Raw genomic sequence first — 20,842 nt, 5'->3', positions numbered from 1 at the left:
ACCGGTTTGTATTACGTTATTTATATGTATTTGGTTTGTATTAGTGTATTTTAAAAAGAAATTGATATTAATAAACTAAAATTAACGCAAAAAAAAAAAAAAAAACATTTTTTTGTCAAATTTTTTACATAATAATCACATAATGTATTAGTGTATTTAAAAAAAAATAATATTAATAAACTAAAATTAATGCAAAAAAAATGAAAAAAAAATGAAAAAGGTTAAAAAAAAAACAACATTCCGCAGAGGTGTAGCAATTCCGCAGAGGGCTTAATAGATCCGCGTAGGAGTAAAATGTAAATTCTCACTGGATTTATAAACATAGATGTATAATGAGTTTGCAAGCTTTTATGTATGACTTTACTCCAAGACATGTACACATGCATGCAGGTTTGAAAGTTATGGATTTTGTAGACAAAAATCATTGAATTTGTATGTATGCACGATCCGCAGACACGAATGTCGATCCGGAACTCTTGGCCCAAGCAAGCCATATTTTTGTAGAACTTTACAAAGACCTTTGTTTCTCATTATAAGATACTTGAACTAATAATCTCTTCTCTTTCTCTTTGTATACTTTTTCCAAAAAGTTTTCCAGGCTAGTGGTCTAATTTGGCAGTACACCCTGCTTTAGTTGTTGTACCTTACGACCAAATGAGAAATTTGTTAAGGGAATCATGTCCAACATGAGCCTCAACATTATGTTTATTACTAACGTTATTTAGCATATATGAGCTTGTTTTAGAAAAACGCATAGACGAACTAACATTTATTGTTGATGTTCGTTTGATGGAGCCGTTAAGTTAAGTTAATTTTAGATAAGGGCATTTATGATATTTTGTGAAACTTCACTAATTACCATTTGTAAAACTTCAAAAAAGGATCATTTCTAACACTTAGTTATATAAATATTACATTTTCTATATTTTAGTTTTTTTACCTTTTCTATTTCATTTATTAAATACTGCAAATATATTTTATTTAATATATAAATAAATTTTATTGTTTAAACTTTATCTAAAATATTTAATCTATAATACATCATTAAATAGTTCTGTTTTCTATTTTCATCTAAAAACATATAAAGTATAAAACATCATTTCATCTACTTTTATGTTTTGTGTGATATTATTTTTGAAATTTACCTTTATTATTTCTTATACAAATTTATTTATTTTTTTATGAAAAAAGATTATGTCGGATTATAAAAAGAATATGTTAGTATAACAACAGTAGTATGATGCTATATATTTTTTTTAAAAATATATGTATGTGGTTTTGACTTAAAGGTAAAAATATGTTTCCATTTTCGTTTCTTACTATAAATACGTCGTTGTCTTCGGTTAAAAATAAAAGTGGACAATCAGTCACTTGTATTGACTTTAAAAATATTAATGGAATATATAAAATTCAGTTTAATTGGTTTGGATTAAAGGTAATTTGAATAACATACAATAAATTTTATACTGGTTCGATATGAACTTTTGATATTTAGTTTAATAAAGTTATTTAGTTTTATCAAATTTTGAATATATTACTTAGTAATGAGATAAACTTTTCAACCATGGGGGATAGAGTACATCGAATGAACACATAGTTTATTAACACCTACAGGTTGCGAGTCTGCCAATGTTCCACTGGACTGTGTAGAATAGTATGTGTTCACCATCTATACTCTGCTAGATGACTAGTTCATCAGTACAATAGTATTATAATGGTAATTATGCCTAGCGAGAAACACGAGTATTACAATTCTCTCATTCTTAGGATGATTCCATCCTAAAATCATGCATCGGCAAACCGATGTGGATAGCGACTCCTCATGTGGCTTTCTGTCTCCCAGGTAAGGTTCGTCCCTGGCATATGTTTCCATTGCACAAGTAATAATTCAACCATCTTACATCGTAACTTCTCCGTCTTACGATCAAAAATTGCTTCAGGCTCTTCAATCAACCTCTTGTTTTCATCGATTCTTAATTCCGAAAGTGGAACATCTCCTAAGAACCTCCTCAAGTAAAAAACATGAAAGATATTATTAATACCTACAATTCAGCTGGTAACTCTAGCTTATACGCTCTGTATCCAAACCTTTGAAGCACTTTGAATGACCCAATGAACCTTGGACTCAATTTCCTACATTTTCCAAATTTGATAAGTCCCTTCCATGGAGAGACTTCAAGAAACACTTGGTCTCCAACTACAAAAGTAAATGGTTGTCTCTTCTTAATATCATAGCTTTTTTGATAGTTCTGAGTTGCTAGAATTCTTTCTCTAATCATTTCTCAACGCTCTGATGGACAATATCAGGCCCCATAAATTGCTTCTCTACAGCTTCAATGTGACAACCCAAAATTTTCATTCGTACGAACTCTATAGTCCAACACTTCAATTAAAAGTTAAATACTTTTCTGCTAAATTTTAGCCGGTTTATAGTCCGTTTGAGTATTTATATTAATTATTCATGAATCGGACAGATAAAATGAAGTGATTTCTAGAATATCGGGATAGCAATTGACCAACCCTCACCCTAGTTAGGTGTTCACGGCCAAACTAAGGGAGTTTGGGCCGTGAACTCTATCATGGCCGTGAACTCATGCCTTAGGCATGAGTTTACTCCCCATTTGGTTCATTTCTCATTTCCTAACTCAAGAACCAAAGCCATTCTCTCTCAAGTAGCATACCGTTCTTCACCCGATCTTCCGAAAATGTAAGTATTACTTGACTTGATTTGTTGTTATAACCTATCTCCTAGTCATTATACATCATTTCATCCATTCAATTGTTGATTTTCACTTAGATCTTCAAACACCAAGAACACCAAGAACATACACTAGTGTTCTTGGACCTTAAACACCAATCGAGCTTCTATCTTGTAAGTACACTTGTCCTAGCTTCTTGGGTGCTTAGTATGATCTTAATAACACTTGAAAATCATCAAGAAACCATAGAACAAAGGAGTTTACGGCCAAGGATGATCTTGGGCCGTAAACCCCTTTTAAGGTGGTAAATTGCACCTTAGTTCCTTCCTATGCCTTGGAAACCAACCTTGATCCTTCCTAGATGTGTTTAAGACCTTAAAAAACAATCAAAACAACTCCCCATAAGAGTTTACGGCCGTAAACACCTAAGGAAAGGGTCCTTAGGCCGTAAACTCTACTAGGTAGTGTTATTGTGCCCTTAATGCTATCCTAAGGCTTGGACTTGATCATTGGATGTTCAATCTTTACTTGTAAGACCTTAAATCACCAAATGACACTTAGTACCATGAGTTTACGGCCGTAAACTCATGGGGGTAATGACCTTAGGCCGTAAACTCCATAAGGAGTGGTCTTTGGGCCATAAACTCCAATGCCATGCCATACGACCTTTAGATGCAACCCTTTGGTACCTTTAACACTTGAATCAAAGTGTTTTCGTGTCCTAGGATGTTTTAACTTGGCTAATTAGTTGTCAAATGACTAATTAGATACATATATATTTGATCATATGTTAACTAGGATCATAGTGTGTGTACGAGTCCTCACTTGACACTGAGAATCCTACATCGTCCGTTCATCCAAACCACCAACTACAGGTGAGTTCATACCCCTTAATCAATCTTTTAAATGTTTTTAAATGCTTTAATGGGGGGGGGAATACAAGTAGGAAACACTAAGTTATAGAATCAATCACATTTGATTTATAACTATGTTTCCCATCAACTGATTTCACATACTTCAAAATGTGTTAATCACAATGGTTTTAAGTTGTTTTATACTTTGTTATCAAATGACTTACTTTAAAAAGGTTTTATGAGATGACATCAAGTCATATCTACTTATTTTCCAACACTCTTAAATGTTTTACAAAACTCTTTTACTCTTCCTTCAGTTCCCACACTCTTGTGTAGCAAGGGTGTATAAACTTTCTTGGACATCAATACATCTTAGTAAACTATTATAGGAATAGTTTAGGGAATACAAAACATTATTCCTAGTACAAGGAATTACACTAGAGTCATTTCATTCATGAGTCTATACTAAATGCTATATGAAGAGATATACTTACATGAATCCTCTTACATGGATACACTTACATGGATACACTTACTTGAATACTTCTACATTAGATTCTATACAATAGATATTATTACATATATATGTGTAGATAAGATCTGTCTATCCTAGTACAAAAGGATACTGTAAGGGACTAACCATTCCTACACCCAGCTGTTAGCAACAGAGGTAAATGAACATCTACGAATGCCTACGGTTGATACTATAGTACTTTACGGGACTCACCATTCCTACAGAGGACAATGAACATCTACGGATGCCTGCGGTGGATACTTTTTGGTTTACTATGTCAGGGTTATCCTAATATAAAAAGGATAATACTTGTACATATATCTTTCCTACTACTTTTATTTTGTGATACTTTCACATAAACGATGATGTAGACTATATATTGTTAATAATAGTCACATAAAGGAAAAACCATCTTTGGCAAAGAAGTACATCTTTCAAAACATACAGGTCTTGGTAGAAGACTACTTTCAAAACATACAGGTCTTGGTAGAAGACTACTTTCAAAACATACAGGTCTTGGTAGAAGACTGCTTTTATACTAGTAGGAAATATGGGATTTTCTAGGGTTTTCAAACTTATATCAATTGTTTCATTCAAATATTTACATGGCATTCATAACAGCTTTCCAAATCAAAGTAATGACACTAAAATACTTATGAATTCACCAGCTTTATGATGATCTACTCTTTCAAAATAACTTGTATTCTCAGGTCACCAGTAGACAGGTACGATGACTAGGTTTTGAGAAGACGGAGCACAGACAAGACTCGTCTTTTATTTTGATTACATTTTTGGTGTCTTATTACAATGAAAGAACACTCATGTATTAAAACTTTACTTTTAATGCAATGGATGATGTTGTTGCTTGTTTACTACTTTACACTGTTATGATACTTGACATGACGTCCTCCACCCCTGAACGTTTCCGCCGTTCTTGGTTTTGGGGTGTGACATTCAAGCCAACAAGACGACTTACGACACTTATGTTCGTAAATTGCTTGATATGGTGCCATTTTTTAGGAAAATATATCCCAAAAAACTGTATGAAAGAACATAACCCTAATTTTTTTTACCGAGGATACAACAAATTTGCCTAAACCCTCACTTGGCCCGGATTATACCTTGGTTGAAGTAAGAGAGAAAAGATAAAGTAGAAGCGTAAGAGAGGAAGAGTATTGCGTTTCATTCGGTGTATCGAATCAGTCACATAGGCGTTGTATTTATACTACCCAATGTAACTGATATATAATTAAAACAAAATCATAACTGTCACAATTAAATAAGACAATTAATCACAAAATCAAAACGAAATCTATGATTAATAGCTCATAATTTGTTTTTGTAACTGTTAACCAAAAGGAAATAATTGCAAAAGGTCCTTGAACTTTTCTGGTCGATAGGTGGTGCATTTATGCCCACAGGACGTGCGCTCGCACACAAGTTTAGTGGCCCGAAGCCAAATTTGGCTCGCATTTGCACCCCCCCTTGCATGCACGCGCAAGAGAGAGCCTTGGTTCTAATAAGTCTTACAAAGGTAGCTAGTCTTTGTAACTATATACCCATTTCCTTTTCATTATCCCATCAATGTGGGATGAGTTAAAGCCATTTAACCTACTTATTTTCCTCTTCCAACTACCACACTTTGATAAGTAATTTCTCATTTATTTCTAATTCGTTTTGGACGTGTGATATATCAAAATGAAGGTATCACGAAGGAGAACAAGAACACATAATCATTTTTCCTTTTTGAATACATTAAAAGTTCGAAATCCATGCTCAAAAATAGAGAAAATCCATTTTTGGAAATTAATAAAATTAATTTTCTATCAATCCCCCACATGAATGAAAATTGCTTTAGCATCCGCATTTCCAAGCTGCTTTAGGTAAAATCCAACAATTAAGTCATGCACATGATAGGTGGGTTTGACTCTTTGAACCTTCCCTTAAGATACATATTTATTTTACTAGCGGACCAATAGACTCGATGTCCTTGAACTGTTCTGCCATTTGTGTAAATAATCAATACATGTCTCACATGATTCTCCCTGATGTAGTTAGGTTCTCATTGATGTGTTCGTTATGGTCATGGTCACTTTCCTGGTTCTGTAAGAGCTCTTAGGAACTTGCCCATTCAATTCCCTTTGAAGCGACCACACTTCTCTCTCACATAAGTGATTATATCATAATCATTAAAAGCTAAAGCTTGATGATTTCCAACTTATCATCAACTACTATAAGCTTAACCTGTATCACTGTTATTTATAGGAATGGGTTGGGGTTGACCCCTATAGTGATCCATATATCTTATATGCAAGTAGGTTGCCTCATTGAACCTAGATCTTGGGATCTCCAGTCAACTAGGTTGGGTTTTCCTTTGCAATAACTTATTCGTTCATGGGTTTTAATCCCATTCCTTTTGATGATTTTGCAACTAACTCCCTGTTTAACTCTTTGGTTAGTGGATCCGCGATGTCATCCTTGGACCTTATGTAGTCAATTGAGATAACTCCAGTTGAGAGTTGTTGTCGAATGGTGTTGTCTCTTCGACGGATGTGTCGAGACTTACCATTATACATAGCACTTTGCGCCCGTCCAATTTCCAATTGACTATTGCAATGGATTTAGATTGCAGAAACTGGTTTACGCCATCGTGGTATATCTTCCAGAAACTGTCGTAGCCATTCAACTTCTTCTCCACTTTTATCAAGTGCTATAAATACAGATTCCATGGTAGATCTAGCTATAACTGTTTGTTTTGAATATTTCCATGATATAGCTCCACCTCCAAGTGTGAACAAAAACCCGCTGGTTGAATTAGAGTCTTTAATGTCAGTTATCCAATTTGCATCACTCTACCCTTCTATCACCTCAGGATATCTTGTATAGTGCAACCCATAATTGTGAGTGTACCTTAAGTATTGTAATACTCTTTTAATACTCTTCCAACGTTCATCACTCGAATTACTGGTATATCTACTAAGTCTGCTTATTGAAAAAGCTAAGTCAGGTCTGGTACAACTCATAAGGTACATCAGACTACTAATAATTCTTGCATATTCGACTTGTGCAACTCCTTCACCCTTATTTTTACTTAGATGATGACTTGTATCAATTGGTGTCCTAGCTATAGTAGTATCATCGGAGTTGAACTTCTCAAGAATTTTATCTACATAATGGGTTTGATTTAAGGTAAGTTAATTTGCAGTCCTTGTGATCTTCACACAAAGGATGATGTCTGCCAAACCCATATCTTTCATGTCGAATCTTACCTTTACCATGTTGTTTGTTGATTGAACCATTTTATCATTGCTACTAACAATAAGCATATCATCAACATAAAGGCACAAGATTACATAACCCTCACTTGTATTTTTAACGTAAACACACTTGTCACATTTATTAATCTTATATCCACATTCCAACATCACATGGTCAAACTTTTGATGCCATTGTTTTGGGGCTTGTTTCAACCTATATAATGACTTCACTAGTTTGCAAACCTTTGATTCTTGTCCTAGGGCAACATACCCTTCTGGTTGTTCCATGTAGATTTCTTCTTCTAAATCCCCATTTAGAAAAGCTGTTTTACCATCCATTTGATGTACTTCCAGATTTCTTATGGAAGTGATTGCAAGTACCAATCTAATGGATGTAATATGTGTGACAAGAGAGTAGGTATCAAAGTAATCAAGGCCACTTCTCTATCTATAGCCTTTTATTACTAGTCTTACCTTGTACTTGTCAATGGTTCCATCAACTTTCATTTTCTTCTTGAAAATCCATTTATACCTTAGTGGTTTGCAACCTTGAGGTAAATCCACTAGCTCCCATGTATGGTTTTGTAATATGGAGTCCATTTCACTTTTAATTGCCTCTTTCCATTGAGGGCCTTCAAAAGAGGTGACTGCCTCTTTGAAAGTTTGAGGCTCTCTTTCAACCATGTAAGTGTTGAAATCATCTCCAAATGACTTCTCATGTCATGCCCTTTTACTTATACGAGGCTCTGTTTCTTCCTCTATTTCTTCTTCATAATAGGATTCTTTATGCTCAATTAACTTTGAAGCACTTGTCTCAACCTTATCAAGACATGGAAACACATTCTCAAAGAATGATACATTTCTTGACTCCATTATTGTGCCTTTGTGAATTTCAGGAATTTTTGAGTCATGCACAAGAAATCGATACACACTATTGTTTTGTGCATAGCCCAAAAATATGCAATCAATAGTCTTGGGTCCTATCTTAACCACCTTGGGTGCAGACACCACGACCTTTGCAAGGTACCCCCACACTGGAAGGTATTTGTAGGATGGTTTTAGACCCGACCATAACTCTTATGGTGTTTTATCTGATTTCTTTCATGGAATCTTATCTAAAATGTAATCAGCCGACAATACAGCTTCCCCCACATTGAGGGTGGCAACCCAGAACTTAACAACATGGCATTCATCATTTCCTTTAAGGTACGGTTTTTCCTTTCTGTGATGACATTTTGTTGTGGTGAATAAGGTGCAGTTAACTCAGGGATTATACCATGATTTGCACAAAATTCCTCAAATGGTGATATATATTCAACTCCACGATCATTTCTTAGTACATTAATTTTATTGTTAAGTTTATTCTTAACTTCACTTTTATACACTTTAAACTTCTCTATAGCCTCATCTTTACTTTTAAATAAATAGACATAGCATAATTTAGTGCAATCATCAATAAAAGTGATAAAGTACTTATTTCTATCCTTATACGGACTTGATTTCATTTCACACACCTCGGTGTGAATTAATCTAAGTGGTTCGGTTGCCCTTTGAATGGACTTGAAAGATTGTTGTGTTCATTTTGATTCAACACAAGTGTTGCATTTGTTTTTTGAGTCAATGTGAGAGTGTGGTATGTGTTCGAGTTTAATTAAACGTCGAAGAATATCAAAATTAACATGTCCTAATCTAGCATGCCAAATATTTGAAGACTCAAGCAAGTAAGTAGAAGAGTTATTCATTTCATTATCATTTGTGACTTGGCTTGAGAGCCATTACACAATGTTTGAACATACCCCTATCAGTATACCCCTTACCCACATACACACCATTTTTGGTTAACACCAATTTATCTGACTCAAACATCAAGCAAAAACCATCATCCAACCCGACACAAGATTCTTACGAATTTCGGGTACATACAACACATCATCCAACGTCATCTCTCTTCCCGATGTCATCTTCAACACAATCTTCCCAACACCTTGGATATCAGAAGTTGCCGAGTTACCCATGAACAACTTGTCACCATTATCCATAACCTTGAAGTTTTAGAACCATTATCTATTAGAGCAAACTTGACGGGTAGCTCCCATATAAATCAACCATTCTCTTGGATTGGACTCAACATGATTAACTTCAGAAATAACGGATGCAAGATCGTTGTCAGACACATCTTTGGTTATCTTCTCCATAATGCTTACTTCTTTTGCTTTCTTTGGAAACTTGTAACTGGCAGCCCGATGACCACGTTGGTCACAATTGTGGCAGTTTCCTTGAAACTTCTTCTTAAAAGTTCCAACTTTGGCTCCTAAGTTTCCACCTTTGCCTTTCTTTTGGAATTTTCCCTTTCCAAACTTGTTCTTCCCATAAATTTGACCATGCTCCACCACATTAGCTTTCTCATAAATAGGGGTATTACTACTCTTTTGAGCTATCTTATTGTCCTATTCAATTCGAAGGCGAAAAATAAGGTCCTCAATAGACATCTCCTTTCTCTTATGTTTCAAGTAATTCTTGAAATCAACCCAACAAGGGGGTAACTTCTCAATCATGGAAGCAACAGAAAAAGGCTCATTAAACCCCATACCCTTGGCATGCATGTCATGTAGGAGGACTTGTAGTTCTTGGACTCGGGACATAACAGTTTTGCCATCCACCATTTTATAGTCAAGAAACTGGGCAACCACAAATTTATTTGTCCCGACATCTTCAATTTTATACTTTTTGTGCAATGAGTCTCATAGTTGTTTAGCTGACTTTGTTACACAATACACATTATAAAGTGTATCAACAAGATCATTAAGAACATAATTCCTACATAAGAAGTCATAATGTTTCCAAGCATCAATCGCAGTCAAAGCTTGTACATATCCCTCTCCTTCGGGCATTCTCAGAGCCTCTTCTGTTAAGAATCTAGCAAGATTCAGTGTGGTAAGGAAGAAAAGCATCTTTTGCCGCCACCTCTTAATGTTCAATCCAGAGAGCTTCTCAGGTTTCTCAGCATGATTGACAGACATGGTCATCATTGGAGCTCCTTGAGCATTAGGAGTACCAATAGGCTTTGGTGGTTGAGAAATTTCACCAGTAGTCATGCTACAAGAGGAAGCAAATATAAAATTATTAAAGATTAGATTGCAATAACAACTAAACTATTAAGTATGGTCTATTTCCAGAAAACAAGTTCTGAAAAGTTGTGAGGAAAAAAGAAAGAATCTGAAAACTGTAACAGATTATGAATGTAATAAACTTAAACGGTTAAATACATGTAAACATGAGAGCAGAAAAAATAGAAAATTGCCTTAGAAAACAATTTTCGAAAACAGATTCTACAAGTGTGAAGGAGGAAAAAATTGTTCATATAAGCAGCGAAGAAGAAACAAAAACGTTTTTTTTCAAGTTCGTTTCGGCAAAAAAAATGATTTTAAGACTATTAGGAAAATATAACCCAAAAATTATACGAAAGAACTAAACCTTAAATTTTTTTACTAAGGCCTGTGTTTAACACAGTTTCCTTAAAACAAATTCGCCTTATATGTGTGTTTGTTTCCCAGGATAAAATAGCAGAAAGCAATTCTTCTAGATTGCCTGAACCCTCACTTGGCCCGGCCCGGATTGTACCTTGGTTGCAGCAAGAGAGAAAAGATGAAGCAGAAGCATAAGAGAGGAAGAGTATTTCATTTCATTCGGTGTATCGAATCAGTTACATAGGCGTTGTATTTATACTACCCAATGTAATTGATGTAATTAAAATGAAAGCGTAACTGTCATAATTAAATAAGAAATTATCAAGAATCAAAATCAAAATCTATGATTAATAGCTCTTAAATCGTTTTTGTAACTGTTAACCAAAAGGAAATAATTGCAAAAAGGTCCTTGGACTTTTTTTGTCGACTGGTGGTGCATTCGTGCCCGCATGACGCACGCTTGCACACAAGTTCAGTGGCCCGAAGCCAAATTTGGCTCGCATCTGCACCCCCCTGCGTGCGCGCGCAAGAGAGAACCTTGCTTCTAATAAATCTTACAAAGGTAACTAGTCTTTGTAATTATATACCCATTTCTTTTTCATTCTCCCATCAATGTGGGATGAGTTAAAACTATTTAACCCACTTATTTTCCTCTTCCAACTACCAAACTTTGATAAGTAATTTCTCATTTATTTCTAATCTGTTTTAGACGTGTGATATATCCAAACGAAGGTATCACAGAGGAGAACACGAACACATAATAATTTTTCCTATTTGAATACGTTAAAAGTTCAAAATCCGTGCTAAAAAACGGAGAATTTTTGGAAATTAATAAAATTAATTTTCGAACACCATTTTAATGCTCAAATGGTAGTTGTAGAAGTAGAAAGATTCAACTAATGGAAGATGCTCATCCCAGTTACCCATAAACTCTAAAGTACATGCTTGCAACACATCTTCCAGTCTTTGAGTCGTTCTTTCACTCTGACCATCTGTCTGTTGATTGTAGACTGTACTTAATCACAATTTCGTACCCATCCTTTCGTGTAACCCCTTCCAAAATCATGAAGTGAAACGATTGTCACGATCTGAAACAATCATCAAAGGAACACCATGAGCTTTCATTATCTCTTTCAGATAAATCTTGGCAAGCTTTTCCATAGAACACTTCTCGATGGCTGCTATGAAATATGAACTCTTTATTAATCAGTATATAATCACCCAAATCATATCATGACCTTACTTTGTTCTAGGTATTTTGGTTATGAAGTCCATGGTAATATACTCCTATTTACCCATGGGTAATGGTAAAGGTACCAAATTCTCATATGGCTTCTGATTTTGAGTTTTAACTCTAGCGCATGTTACACACTCGACCACATACTTAGCGATATCTACTTTCATCGTTGGCTACCAGTAGTAAGGTTTCAAATCTTTATACATCTTGATGCTACCTGGATAAATATAGTACATGGTCCAGAGAAATTCTTTGATAAGAAAATCTCTTATTCCCCACCATCTTGGGCACCCAAATTCTATTCTTGAATACCTTCAACCCTTGGCTGTTCGTTCCAAACACTAACATCTTTCCTAACGTTCTTCCTTTTGGTTATCTCCTTCCAAAGCATCATTCTGAGCTTTCTTGATACTTTCCACAATCGCGAGATATTCTTAATTCTTAACAATCTTGTCCTTTTCCTCTCCATGTTTAGTTTTCTACTAAAAGCATCTTCCACGACATTCGCTTTACAAGGGTGGTAAGTGTAGCACCCGAGTCGCTACGTATGAATCTATTAACTTAATCTATTTTAATTCAAGTTAAGGTGGTGGAGGGCTTATGAGTATGCTGGAAGTACATTAGGTACGCCTAACGTACTCGTTGCATTCGCACCATCGGGGGATCCCCGACGTACGCTGGGCATACCCATGCTTATGCTGGGCGTAATCAAGCCATGGGAAAACCCTAATTTTTAGCATTTACACCCTATTTAAAGTCCTTTAGTCCCTCAAGATCTTTACCCTTTCAGCCTCCATTTCCCGTTTAGTGAAAATCTCGAAACCGAGCTTTCTTGAGTGCATCTTTGAACTTACCTTGGCTATTTTAGTGAGCTTTGTTGGTTTTGAAAAATATGGAGGTTTGGGAAGAAGAAAAAGAGAAGAAAGAGCTCGTAGATCCAGAATTTTTGCACCATTTCTAGCCCATTGAAGGTATAAAGTTTGAATCTTGATCATTGCAAGCTTAGATCTAGGGTCCGGGTAGAATATGGCATCTTTTGGTTCCTTAGCTTGTTTCGTGGAGTATGAGAAACTCCAGGCCATTTGTGCTATCCTTTCGGACTCTTGGAAGTGTTTTGAGTCATAATAGTCGGATCTTGGTGGTTAAGACTTCACCATGCAAGTGCTAGTAACCATCCAAGTGAGTTAATGGACTTAATTCATGGTTTGAGTCCCATCCATGCATGCAAAAGCATAAAGTTTGCAACTTTATGGCTTAAGATGTTATTATAAACTTGTATCTAAGTTTTGGATGTTACGGTTTAATGGATTAAGTCATGGAAGTGTTCTTGGCTTGGAAGACCAGTACGCCATGCGTACTCTAGTGTACGTTGCGTGCATTGGGCCATCGTCCTGACTCTAGATCAACACCAGCGTATGTTGGGCGTACAAGCCAAGTACGCTGCGCGTACACGGTCTGTGGGCTTTGATGATTTTTGGGATCGTTTGGTGTTGGCATTTGGACTTGTTTAAGTTGGGCCTCGAGCCCACCTGATTGTAGCAAGTCATTTTTGGGCCTTGGGCCATGTGGAGCGTCTTTGGGCTATATTAGGCCTTAGTGGCCTTATAGTTTGGCTTGGATGCCATTTTTGGACTTTGGTTGGATTTGGGCCTTGGAATGAGGGAAGCCTAATGAGGCAAGGGTAAAGAAGCCCTTTTTACCTTAAGTTAAGAATTAGGGTTTTGGACTTTCGGGTTAGAATGTGGCCTAATATCTAATTAGGGTTTTATGCTTGTTTTATAGGGAGAGGAGTTCGTGAGTCATCCACTGAGTGTGATTTGTTACCTACAATCTGAGGTGAGTCTTCCTTCGCAGTATCCGTTTGTCGAAGGCACGAATGCCGGCTCATATGTTTATAATATAGTGAGATGATTGTCTTTGTGACAATTTTCAGTTATGCCTGTATTTGTTTGATGACTCTGTGATTCCTGTTATGATATTATGTCGTAGTAGTATGAGGTGAAATAGACCCGATATCCGGTTGAAATAGACCGAAGGGGATTACAAGCACCCAGATATGCTTGATAGTATCTAGTTGAAATAGACCGAAGGGGTAGGAAAACACCCATATATGCTTGGTAGTATCCGATTGAAATAGAACGAAGGGGTAGTCTAACACCCATATAAGCTTTGTTCTTACAGTTTTCACTTTATGTTTTAGGTACTTACAGTTCGAAGGGGAAGGGCCTGACCTGATCGCACTATATCACCCTATGATTTCCACACTTAGTGATTTTGGGAATTTGTACTAAGATAACATGTTACTATGACACTCTTTTGACAGTTTTGATTTGAGTGTCTTGTGATTTGAATGAAATTAAAAACAAAATTTTATCTGTATTTTTGGGATGCTGCAAGTTGTAATCAGAGCCTTGGTTTGACAGATTTGGGAATACTCTTGGGTGTGCCTGGACTCAAATCGAGGATTTAGTTGGTTTTTCAGAAAAAAAATAGTTTAATCTAAGGATTTTAATAAAAGACAAGGGACGTGATGCGAGCAATTAGCTAAGCTCAAGTAAGTCTTCCCAAAATACACATACAAGTTATATTTTTTATGTTATGATGTGAGAATTACATGCTAGATTAGGAGCTAAGGATTTGCTTAGAATTGCATGATAGAATGCTAGGAGAGATGCGTTTATGTTCATATTTGTATGAGCTTTTATATTTGCATGCTAGTATCAGATCAGTTACTTATTAGGCTGGACTGTATAGGGTATGTTTTGAGTTGAATTGCCTGATGCTCGATTGTTGCATTCTTTGTGCCTTAGGAAATTCTGTTAGTACTAGCTAACTAGTGGATGAATGCATTGGGTTACATGTTATTGTGATTCGATAATTTTAGACGGATAAGTTTAACTCTATTGCACAACTCTTGTTTGAGTCCAACCGTTGTAGTGTGGGACCTGTCATTCGAAGAATTATCCAGTACTAGTAGTATTTAATTGTGTTCATCCAGTAGTTAGGTAGTATTTATAGAAGTTCCTTTTGCAGCTGATAGCAGAAAGGCATGAGGAAAGGATTCTTAGGGAGTCCCTATGGGATGCTTTGGTGCGTACGACACCTTATAGTTTGAGAAATGTATCAGTTAGGAAGAGTGACTTGGAGGAGTCAGGATAGTCCATGAGGAGGGTATAAATATGTGTGGAAGGTAGTATTGGGCCCGTACTAGTGAAAGCACAAGATTTATACCCGAGACGAGGAAGACCATGGTGAATATTGGGAGCTCGAGAGTGTGAACCTTCTTGTGTGTATGATAATTGTTTATGTGGTTATGTTTTAGTATGGTGATGACACGTCATGGAGTGGGAGGTTCAGGATTTGGATCTGGTACGGGCACGAGCTCCGAACCGATTGATGAGGGATTACGCGAGTACCTTGTGTCAGAGATTACTAGAGGCATCAGTGATGCGACCCCGGTGATGTTTTGGTCGATGGCGGAGGGTATCATGGAGTTGATGGAGGATAGCCTTCGGATCTTTAGGGCTGATATGGCCGCTAGCCAGCTGAGGGCCCACACACTCTCCTTCAAGGATTTTAGGGGATATGGGGCACTAGATTTCTTTGGAGTTAAGTACCCCATCACAACCAAACGTTGGATAACCGACATCAAGTGTTCCTGATGACGAGCTTCTGCCCCAAGGGGTCAAAGGTGAGGTTCGCTGTAGGATGTTTGAGGGAGAGAGCCCGAGATTGGTAGGAGTAGGTCGGATATGCTTTGGGAGCGCCGACCATTGAGGTCGTGACCTGTCCAGATTTTGTGACTCGGTTTCGTGCATAATTTGCACCGATTGTTGAGGTGCAACAGTTAGCCAGGGTGTTTCTTGACATGAGGCAGACAACTGAGACTATGGCGGAGATCACCGCCAAGTTCAGAGAGAGGGAATTGTTGGTACCCCATTATTAAGTTGATGAGGAGATAAGGAAGACCCGATAACAAGATATATGGAGATCTAAAATCAGGGAGTTCATTAGTTTTTCTGTCGGCTCGACTCTGGATGATATGATATCCAGGGCGCGGGAGGGAGAGATTGATCTGGAGCAAAAAGGGAAGAGGAAGGCGGAGCCTAGGCATACAGTTGGGGTTTCAGTGAAGAAACCCAAGTGTTTTGACTCTAGGTCGAAGGGCCAGCAGGGTGGGGTTTGCAGAGCGAGTGGTTCGAGCTGCTTCAAGTGCGGCAAGTCAGGTGACTTGAACAAGGATGGTACTGCTACTATCACCACCACACAAAGAAGGCCAACTGCTCGAGTCTAGCATCAGGAGGACCAGTAGTAGCACCTGCTCCAACGACCCTACGAATTACATATGGCCGACAGGGCAAGGCGGATGCGCCTGTTGTGAGGAGCATAGCATTTCAGCTGACTGCCGAGGAGGCGCGTGCTGCACCAGATGTGGTGATGGGTATTTCTCTTCTCCTTAACTCTTTATTTATGTTGATTTCTATGCTTATATTTTTTTGTTTTGTTTTCGGATCGTCCCATGTGAACGATATCTCTGCATTGATATTAATTGATTCGGGGGCTACCCGATCTTTCGTTTCTCTTGCACTCAACAAGAGGTTTGTTGGAGCTCCGGGTGAGCTGGATCATCCATTAGAGTTTGAGAGTGCGGCTGATCGATCCGTCCGAGTATCGATGGTTCACCGGGATTGTTTTCTAGAGATGTTTAGCGAATGGTATCTAATCAACTTGGTTCCCATTCCTTTGCGCGGGAACAAGGTGTTGGATTAGGTGTCTAAGCCCATAATTATAATTGGAATGTACTTGACCCGAGAGTAGCATGGTCCATTTGGGTTGCATATCACCAGGACAATTTGATAGGATGGACTTTTGAGAAGAGGATATTCGTGATTTATTAATATATTATAAGTTCTAATATATTAATATGAAATTGTTTTATTTAATTAGTATTGATTAAGAATTAATTTGGAATTAATTTTGTGATCAAAAGAGATTAATTAAATATATGAGGATTGATTTGGTAAACCATTCATTCTTATGGTGTGGGCCAATGATCCATGATTCCTTAGGTTGGGCTAAACCCATGGATGATCCATGGAGATTTAAACCCATGGAGCCTAAGGAATACGAAAGGTCATACCCATTAGGGTTTACATGGTGTAACCCTAATCTTGCCACACTATATAAGAAGCCCCTTAGCATCCAAAATTGGTTACTAGATACACTAGTGTTCTTGGAGAGTATGGAGCCGATTTTAGAGTGCAAGTATACTATCTCAAAAGTCATCCTTTGTCCAAAGGTGTGTTGTGATTCCATTTGAGGCATTCATACTATTGGTGCTAAGTTCTTAAAGGCCAAAACTACAAGCTACAACAAAGAGGTAATTCTACAACTCATTTCTATGATGTTTATGCTAGTTGTAGGCTTAAAGCTTTGGAAACAATATTGCATGTATAATTATAGAAAACATAGATCCAAAGCTTTTAGGGTTGTATGTGAACCATAGGATGTCATAGTATAGTAAAACCCATCAGTGGTATCAGAGCCTAGGATTGTTTTGCACTATACTTGATGTTTTATTGGTTTTTAAAGCAAAAAAATCGAATATTCTGCATTCTGGACAGTGAACTCGCCGAGTCCACTGGGGGACTCACCGAGTCCACTCAGAAAAAGTCCAACTCGACGAGTCCAGTTCATGTAATCGCCGAGTTGGTGCTCCAGTGGGCAGTTTTTTCGAGTTTTTTTTGGCCTGTTTTGGATTAGAATCATTACCACAAAATTTTTTAGTTCATAAAATCTGATTTTTTTTGATATGGTAATGATGATTCTCATCCAAATAGAAGATAATTGTCAAAGTTTCATGATTTGTATTAGTTTATATGATTAGGCTAATTTCTTGAAACTTGTTTGATATGAATTATCTTAACTTATGAGTTTAATTAGATCATAGGCAAATTGTTTGATTTTGTTAGTTACAATTTTTTATCTAAATGTTTTTGATGAAATCCATAACTTGTTCTCAAGTTATGGAAAGTGAAAGGACTCATTTTTAAATGTCATCCTAAAATGGTTTTAAGTCTTCCATAACTTGTCCTTAAGTTATGGAACTTGAAGAGTCTTTCACATAAATGTTTTTATGAACTCCATAACTTGTCCTCAAGTTATGGAATGTCAACAGTATTTTCATAAAACCTATATTAAACTCATAAGTTATGGATTTCAAAAGTTTTTGAATAGTTCAAAACATGCCCTTAAGTTTTGGAATTTCTAAATACAAAGTCTCACTTTGAAACATTTAGTTCCAAACCCTAGAATTTTAAAATTGTAAAATTCAACCCTTATACTATTATGATATTATAGATTTAATATTTATATATATGTATAAGAGTAAAGTCAATCTTACCGTTAATAGGCTTCATTCACAAAGCCGGTCTATAAGGGGGTATAAGGTTACTGCCTATAAAATGGCAGTTTAATGGGTGTCCACTCTCACCCACCGCTACCTTGACTGGTGGAGGGTCGTTAGCCGAACGGGTTAGACAGGACATTTAAATTCTCACTAAAAGTATAATGAAATACTAAGTAACTAAACACTTATAAATTCCCAATCTTAGTTACTTAGGAAAACGTGAATTTGGTGCTAACCCATGAAATTGCACTTTGCACCTTGTTAAGTCGTTAGTGGAGCGTGTGTGGTTAACCGGCACACTAATTTGGGACTGACAGTGTGTGGAAAAGGGTAGCTTGGTGTTAATCATAGATCAATGGAGCGCGTGTGGTTAACCGGCACATTGACTAGGTAATTTATAACATTGGGTGTACCAAGTTAATTTGCCTGGTTATTCACACCTTCTTTGTGATTCTCAGCATCCCAGTCACAAACTTGAAGGGCACAATCGAGATTTAAACATGTCATTGAAAAGTTCAATGAATATCAAAGATCTAGGAATTTCAAATCCAATTAAAACTTGATAAATCTATTTCGTTTTTCATGGTGGAAATTTTTAATCGTCATTTACCTACCTTCAAATATTTTACAATTCAAATTACGACATCCCTCTTCCGAATTGTAAAATATTGTGTTGGGTCCTAGCCTTAATATTTCATATTGGGTGTTATATTAAGGACTAAAATCAACTGAACTTGAATTTCACCCTCATAAATGTCTAAGTTCAGACAACTATGGTCTTCCCGGATATTTTGGAAAAAGCTTTATTTATAAAGATAATTTTCCACCAGGCGATCAAGGTGAAAGATTAATCCCTTCTTCATGCTATAGTGGAACTTCAGTTCCTCCACCTCCTTCAATAATTCTCCCTAACCCACAAGTTCAAGGTTACTCAAAGCCCTATTGGCAGGAAGGAAAGTCAGTATGTGATCATGTCTTGAAGATGAAGTTTCATACTGACTGGCTGGGAGAGTTGGGTGTCGAAGTCTCGAGGAAGTTGGCTGTTGACTGGGTTCTTCAATCACTTCCTAAGTCATGTAGCTGGTTCTTTAAGGACTACTATATGGGAGATCACGACATGGCCCTTATTGATCTAACATATTTGCTTGTTGCTGCTGAATCAGAAATGATTTGGCGCACTGGTAAAGAAAATTTGATTGGAAGATCTGCTCCCCAAACTTACATGGATATTGACAATGGTAACATTGCAAGTCCAGAAAATCTTTCTCTTCCCAATGGAAAGGGATCAACCATGGTCAAGTCATTTGACTAAATGGTAAAGAGAAAGGCTAAGTCTGAGATAGTCTCGTGTACCATTCTGAAAGAGTTCATTTGTTTCTATTTCCAAGAGAAGGGGCATTGGTTGCAAAGCTACCATATTTACCTGAAAGATTGCAAGGATGGTAAAGTCAAAAGTTTGACTCTACTTAAGGTAAAATCCACTATCTAGCTCTATTAAGTTCCTATTTGGAGATCCTTAATACATGATGTAATGTAATTACATTTTGATGTTTTGAAGAATCGAAGAAATGAAAGGAAGCTTAAAGGAAGAGTATGATGAGTCTGATCGTGAAGAGATCGATTTCGATCGCATGGTTCGATGATTAGATTTGTGAGCTGATGCTTAAGAGTTATGATAGATTGCTTAGGAATAGATAACAACATTCACTTGTATTTGCATTGTAAGGACAAGTTTTCCGCAATTTTTATAAATAAAGAAAATATTGAAATTTATCTTATTTTTAAAATTTCCTTACAACGACATTTGTGAAAAAATTATTGCTTATATGTTTCCATTGATATCAATATTGGAAAATGGATTTGATTCTTTCGTTTGTGGTAGTGTCAAAATTTACCAAATAAGGAAAGATTTGTCATCACCCAAGTTTCAGTTAGATATAAACTTGGAATCCTGCAACTTGTAGTGTGTGATGAATAAGAACCTTCATCTTTGGGAAATTAAGACTAATTCTTTGCTTACATGTATATGTGAGTCAAGTGAAGGAATAGGGGATCGGGTACACTGGGTGTGCGCTGGTCAGGTCCACCACAAAGAACGATAAGACTGTTCGTCACGATTTACTAAAGTTTAGTAAATATGGTTATGCTTACAAGTTTACGCATAATTCTGAATCATTGGAAAGGTTCATTGTATGGCAGAACGAATGAGAAGAATCAAATTAGGCAGAAAGATAAAAATTTCTCCAATCTGAAAATATGGGAGAGTACTTGAGTATCTTGTTTTATGATCATCTTGATGATTATGAAAGTCATGTCACAATTGATCCTCTAAGGATATCTTAGTGCATTTGTATGGCTAAGAAGAGGAATAGTGAATTGTTGAAATGGTTAAATCAAGAAGATGA

General features: G+C 36.6%; 1 protein-coding gene across 1 annotated transcript; it reads right to left on the bottom strand.

Moving 5' to 3' along the window:
- Positions 1-1,785: 1,785 nt before the first annotated feature.
- On the bottom strand, positions 1,786-2,279 carry LOC145164121 (uncharacterized). The gene is made up of 2 exons (XM_079082845.1): positions 2,047-2,279; positions 1,786-2,005 (listed from the first exon to the last, which is right to left on the bottom strand). The coding sequence occupies exons 1-2, from the start codon at positions 2,277-2,279 to the stop codon at positions 1,786-1,788; spliced, it is 453 nt and encodes a 150-aa protein (XP_078938971.1).
- Between the last annotated feature and the right edge of the window lie 18,563 nt (positions 2,280-20,842).

Source organism: Lactuca virosa, chromosome 3 (assembly GCF_052849685.1).
Source record: "Lactuca virosa cultivar CGN04683 chromosome 3, Lactuca_virosa_CGN04683_v6, whole genome shotgun sequence".
Taxonomy (NCBI): Eukaryota; Viridiplantae; Streptophyta; class Magnoliopsida; order Asterales; family Asteraceae; genus Lactuca; species Lactuca virosa.
This window is presented reverse-complemented; position numbering and strand designations above follow the sequence as displayed.

Bases quoted from the DNA above. Each gene is read 5' to 3' on its own strand.
- LOC145164121 (XM_079082845.1), bottom strand. From the start codon at position 2,279: ATGATTAGAGAAAGAATTCTAGCAACTCAGAACTATCAAAAAAGCTAT. The intron at 2,006-2,046 runs GTAGGTATTAAT...TTACTTGAGGAG, and splicing joins CTAGAGTTACCAGCTGAATT to GTTCTTAGGAGATGTTCCAC.